The 5,804-nt window shown below is 41.5% G+C and overlaps 1 protein-coding gene across 1 annotated transcript; it reads left to right on the plus strand.

Moving 5' to 3' along the window:
• Positions 1–1,305: 1,305 nt before the first annotated feature.
• LOC149199516 (disease resistance protein Roq1-like) lies at positions 1,306–5,322 on the plus strand. Its single transcript, XM_089402471.1, has 4 exons — positions 1,306–2,085; positions 2,241–3,330; positions 3,467–3,766; positions 3,906–5,322. The coding sequence occupies exons 1-4, from the start codon at positions 1,544–1,546 to the stop codon at positions 5,142–5,144; spliced, it is 3,171 nt and encodes a 1,056-aa protein (XP_089258597.1). The 5' UTR covers positions 1,306–1,543; the 3' UTR covers positions 5,145–5,322.
• The last annotated feature ends 482 nt before the right edge of the window (positions 5,323–5,804 follow it).

Here is a 5,804-nt window from a genome sequence, read left to right on the forward strand (position 1 = left end):
ATATTTAGCAGTAGCAGTATTTAAATCATATTTTTTTTTAAGTATTTAAAATCTTGGAGTTTGATAACTATAATTTGGATATACAAATTAAAATACCCAAAACCTTGAAATTTAACAGTTGTAATCTGGATATACAAAAATTGATATAAAATTTTATCAAAATCTCACTGAAATTTCCATTATTTTTGGAACAAATTTACAGGAAGATTAGACTATGGCATTTTTAATTTTCATTTGACTTGTATTGCTGTTCAAGGGCAACGACGATATCACTTAATGCTGGTTCGGTCCGTTACACGTGTCGGCAAGTGATCGTTTTGCAGGCTTTAACACATAAAAAGAAGATAAATGGGGAGAAACTGACCTGAGTTAGTGGAACGTCAATTCCATGTCTGCTTTACAGTTGTCCATTTTACGAAGTCCAGCTTTTCTTGCATGCAGAGTATCGTCCTTTTTTTTGGCAGGATGCATACGTTTCGTCTTTTCCATGGGGAGAAACTGACTTGAGTTAGTGGAACGTCAATTCCATGTCTGCTTTGCAGTTGGCCATTTTACGAGGTCCAGCTTTTCTTGCATGCAGAGTATCGTATTGACGTCCAGTCCATGTCAATTCTATGTCTGCTTTACTGTTGGCCATTTCAGGAGGTTCAGCTTTCCTCTCGATCATGCCATATACCTCTGGAAATGTTAAAGGTGGAGGTGACATCTTTCGCTTTGAATGGAGGATACATTACATGCAATAAAGTGATGTAATAAATTTTCATTACATGCATTAAAGTGATGTAATAAATTTTCATTACATGCAATAAATTCCCTCTTCAGAGAAACGCGAAAGTTAAATCACTGTGGACGCCACACGCAAAGAGAGGAAAGTCAAAGTTATTTCAAGAAAACAGGAAAGTTAAACCATTGTGGACCTCACGAAAGAGAGTATGGCCAAAGTTAATTCTCGGAAACACACCAGAAAGTTAAGCCCCACGCATTGAGATTATAGTGTAAGTTAAGGGAAAAAACATGAAAGTTGAACCAGTGTGCACCCCACACTCAAAGAGGGAGATTCGCTGTAAACCATTAACAGTGTGGACCCCACGCGCAAGAAAGAAAGATTCGCTGTAAAGCATTAACGGCGATTAACAGTGTGGACCCCACGCGCAAGAAAGAAAGATTCGCTGTAAACCATCAACCGTGTGGATCCCACGCACAACACATGAAATTCCACGCGGTTCATGTGTGCGCCTACCACTGCTGTGTTAAAGTTAAAATATTCTATCTTTTTCCCTGCTACAGGCGGTGGTGGTGGCAGAACGAAGATCTATACATCTCCGCACTCCCAAATTTTCTCCCCTTACGATCCTCTCCACATTTTCTGGTAGGCTCTTGAATTTATTTCCACCCTCGCATTTGGCGTCTCAGTGGCTTCGGCTTTCAGAGTTTTCCACTTTCTATTTCTATTTCTATAACCATTTGGCATTCACATACCCAAGGCCTCCATCCTCAGTTCCCAAAAACCACTCTGAAATTCAAATTGATTCCTGCAACTACCATGGACGCTTCTGGCGCCTCCTCTTCCTCTGCTGCTGATCCCATCAACAGCAGCAGCTACGGTGTGTTTATCAACCACCGTGGCCCCGACACCAAGAAGACCTTCGCTACTCCTCTCTACCGTCGTCTCTTTGAACGTGGACTCAAACCCTTTTTAGACCAGAAGGAATTAAAAGTGGGATTCAATTTTCCTTCTCAACTACTCGGCGCTATCCGAAATGCCCTGGTCCATGTCGCCATCTTTTCGCCCACTTATGCCCATTCCCGATGGTGTCTCGATGAACTCTCTCTCATGCTGGAGTCGGGGGCTCCGATTATTCCTATATTTTTCCAGGTCGACCCCGCTGACCTCAGGTGGACAGATCAGAAGGAAAAAGGAGTGTACGCTGAGGCCCTCCACAAACTCCAAATGAAGAAAACGGTCGATCCTGAAACTCATGAAGAGAAGCCACGATATGACTCTGCCACTCTTCAAAAATGGAGAAAAGCTCTCTCTGATGTGGCAGATATAACTGGCTTTGATTTAAAGGGCAATTTTAACGGGTGAGACATCCAACTTCCTCTCTATGGATACAATATATAACGTGTTAATGAATTGGTAACCAAATTGCCTGTGGTTTCAATTAAAAGTATACATATCATGCATATGCATCTGGTTCCAATTACTTATTTATTTGGTTTTCTCGTTGAATGACCAGCGACGAGGATCTGTTGCTAGATGAGGTCGTCAAACGTGTGGCGGAACTAATGCCCGCAAAGACAAAGTTGTATGTGGCCAAGAATCCCACCGGTCTAGATGACAAAATTGAAGATTTTGAAACTACAGTATTAGCACAGCAACACACAGGAGAAGTTCAGGTCGTGGGCATAGTCGGCTTAGGCGGAGTCGGCAAGACAACTTTGGCCATAGAGTTTTTCAATAGAAAGAAATCACAGTACAATGAATCTTACTTTTTATCAGATGTAAGAGAAAATGCAAGAATCTCATTACATTCGTTGCAGAGTAAACTTCTGAAGGGTCTGTTTGGTGTTGATCGGCAAATAGACAACATTCATGAAGGTACAGAGATTGTTAGACAATTTCTCTCATCTTCTAAAATATTTTTAATTTTAGATGACATAGATAATGTCAACCAGGTACATGCCCTTTTACCGGAAATAAATGACTTAGATAAGGATAGCTTAATTTTGATTACATCTAGGGATGAAGGTGTCCTAAAGAGGTCAGGGGTGAAAGAGTCATCCATGTATAGGTTAACAGGCCTTCGTGAGCAACATTCGCGAGAGCTCTTTTGCTTATATGCCTTCTGTCAGCCCTATCCACACCGGGGGTTTGAGCATGTGGTAAATAAATTTCTAAGGGCATGTGATGGATTGCCCCTATCGTTAGTAGTGTTTGGGGCACTTCTCTGTGGAAATAAAGACAAATCTTATTGGGAGGCCATACTTCGCCGAGCAGAACTTCCCAATGAGATAAAAATTAAATTAAAAATTAGTTATGATGAACTTGGCAATGAGGAACGACAGATATTTTTAGATATAGCCTGTTTTTTCATAGGAAAAAACAAAAATAGTGCCATAACAGTATGGAACGGGTCAGGGTGGGAAGGCTCGTTGGGGTTTAAAAATTTACAGCTCAAATGCCTTGCAAAAGTAGACGATAAAGATGTTATACATATGCATGATCACCTCCGTGATTTGGGAAGAGAGATTGCAGAGACTGAATTCCCGCGCCGTCTTTGGCGTCCCACCGGGAACATTAATGATTGGCTGCACCAGCAATCATCTGTAAGTCCTCAACCATTCAAACTTTTAACATAGTTATATTTTTTCCATAGAAATCTGTATACAGTTCTCAACTTCTCCATCGGTTTACATTTTCAAAATAATTAAATTTAACCATAGCAAGCATCCGCATGAACAGGTTATAATGGAAGCACGCGGAATCAGAATGCTTCCTCAAGGGGATAGTATCGAACGATTGGACCTTTGCATTAGTCTGTCCAATTGTTTTCTTGATTGTGATGCCATGAATTTGAAACTTGTTGAGGCTGAAGGGCATCTGCTGGATCCTATTTGGCGGGTGCACTCGCCAAATCTCATGTGGCTTTCCTGGCGTGATTGTCCCTACAAGTGCATACCTTCGTGGATTACAACTAAGAAGTTAAGGGTTTTGAGAGTGGAGGAGAGTGTATTGGAAACATTATGGCATGGCAAAGGGCAGGTAAATCTAAACTGTTTGAGTTAAAGTGTGTGGTCAGTCGCTATTGATATTGTATAACAGGGTCTCCAATGATTTCTGACGGTTTTCCTCACGAGAATCATATATATCTTTCTTACATTCTAAAAGCTTGATCTTGCAGGCACCTTTGCAGTTGCAGGAATTAGAGATAATTAATGCGAGCTGCCTCTCCAGCATTCCCAAGTCCATAGGGCTGCTGGAGCACCTGGAAAGGATCGTCATTCATTCCTCCTCTCTTGCTAAATTACCAAACTCTTTTGGTAAATTGAGGAACCTCCACAGCTTGGACCTGCGTCGGTGCAAGAAGCTGGAGAGGCTGCCTGATTCCTTCGGCAGCTTGACGAACCTCCACAGCTTGGACCTGCGTCTGTGCAAGAAGCTGGAGAGGCTGCCAGATTCCTTCGGCAGCTTGACTAACCTCCACAGCTTGGACCTGCGGCGGTGCGAGAAGCTGGAGAGGCTGCCAGATTCCTTCGGCAGCTTGACTAACCTCCACAGCTTGGACCTGCGGCGGTGCGAGAAGCTGGGGAGGCTGCCAGATTCCTTCGGCAGCTTGACGAACCTTCACAGCTTGGACCTGCGTCGGTGCGAGAAGCTGGAGAGGCTGCCAGATTCCTTCGGCAGCTTGACGAACCTCCACAGCTTGGACCTGCGTTGGTGCGAGAAGCTCGAGAGGCTGTCAGATTCCTTCGGCAGCTTGACGAGCCTCCACAGCTTGGACCTGTCTTTGTGCGAGAAGCTCGAGAGGCTGCCAGATTCCTTCGGCAGCTTGAAGAACCTCCACCGCTTGGCCCTGTCTTTGTGTGAGAAGTTGGAGAGGCTGCCAGATTCCTTCGGCAGCTTGACGAACCTCCACAGCTTGGATCTGTGTTGGTGCGAGAAGTTGGAGAGGCTGCCAGATTCCTTTGGCAGCTTGACGAACCTCCACAGCTTGGTCCTGTCTTGGTGCGAGAAGTTGGAGAGGCTGCCAGATTCTTTCGGTAGCTTGACGAACCTCCACAGCTTGGACCTGCGTTCGTGCAAGAAGTTGGAGAGGCTGCCAGATTCTTTTGGCAGCTTGACGAACCTCCGCAGCTTGGACCTGCCTGCGTGCGAGAAGTTGGAGAGGCTGCCAGATTCCTTCGGCAGTTTGACTAACCTCCACAGCTTGCACCTTTGGTGCGAGAAGTTGGAGAGGCTGCCAAATTCTTTGGGCAGCTTGACGAACCTCCACCTGGAGTGCATGAAATTGGAGAGGCTGCCAGATTACTTCGGCAGCTTGACGAACCTCCACAGGTTGGACCTGCGTCAGTGCGAGAAGTTGGAGAGACTGCTAGTTTCCTTCGGCAGCATGACGAACCTCCAGCTTGAACGTGACTGAGTGCTACAAATTGGAGAGGCTGCCAGATTCCTTCCGCAGCTTGACGAACCTCCACAGCTTGGACGTGGTGGGGTGCATGAAATTGGAGAGGCTGCCAGATTCCTTCCGCAGCTTAGTGCGGTGAAAAAGTTTTTTGTATGTTTTTTAAAATTTTATATTTAAAAACCATTTTAGTTAAGTGTTTTTATTAAAATCATTATATTTTTATTAAATATGACCATTATTTATATGCTTTTTAATTTTAAATATTAAAATTATAACATTAATAATATTTTTTTAATAAAATTAATTTCTTTCGAGGTTTTTATTTAAAACTTGTTTTCCAATATATAAAAAATAAATATGAAATTAGTATATAACTAATAATTATATATAATTATAAATATTAATATTTATTTAATTTTAATAAATAAAAAATAAAATTAATATATAACAAATAATTATATGTAACTATAAATATTAATATTTATTTAATTTTAAAAATATTATAGTTTATTTTTTTCACTTTAAAATAATTTCTTTTTATATATATTCTTAAAAAAATTTAACAAATATTTATAAAAGTTACATATTAATAAATAGTTTTTAATAAATAAATATAAATATACACTATTTCTTTTTAATTAAAAGTTTTTTATATTGTATTTCCCAAAACTTACA

This window comes from Pinus tabuliformis, chromosome 2_1, assembly GCF_031772625.1.
Source record: "Pinus tabuliformis cultivar Carrire ecotype Pingquan chromosome 2_1, CPIR1, whole genome shotgun sequence".
NCBI lineage: Eukaryota > Viridiplantae > Streptophyta > Pinopsida > Pinales > Pinaceae > Pinus > Pinus tabuliformis.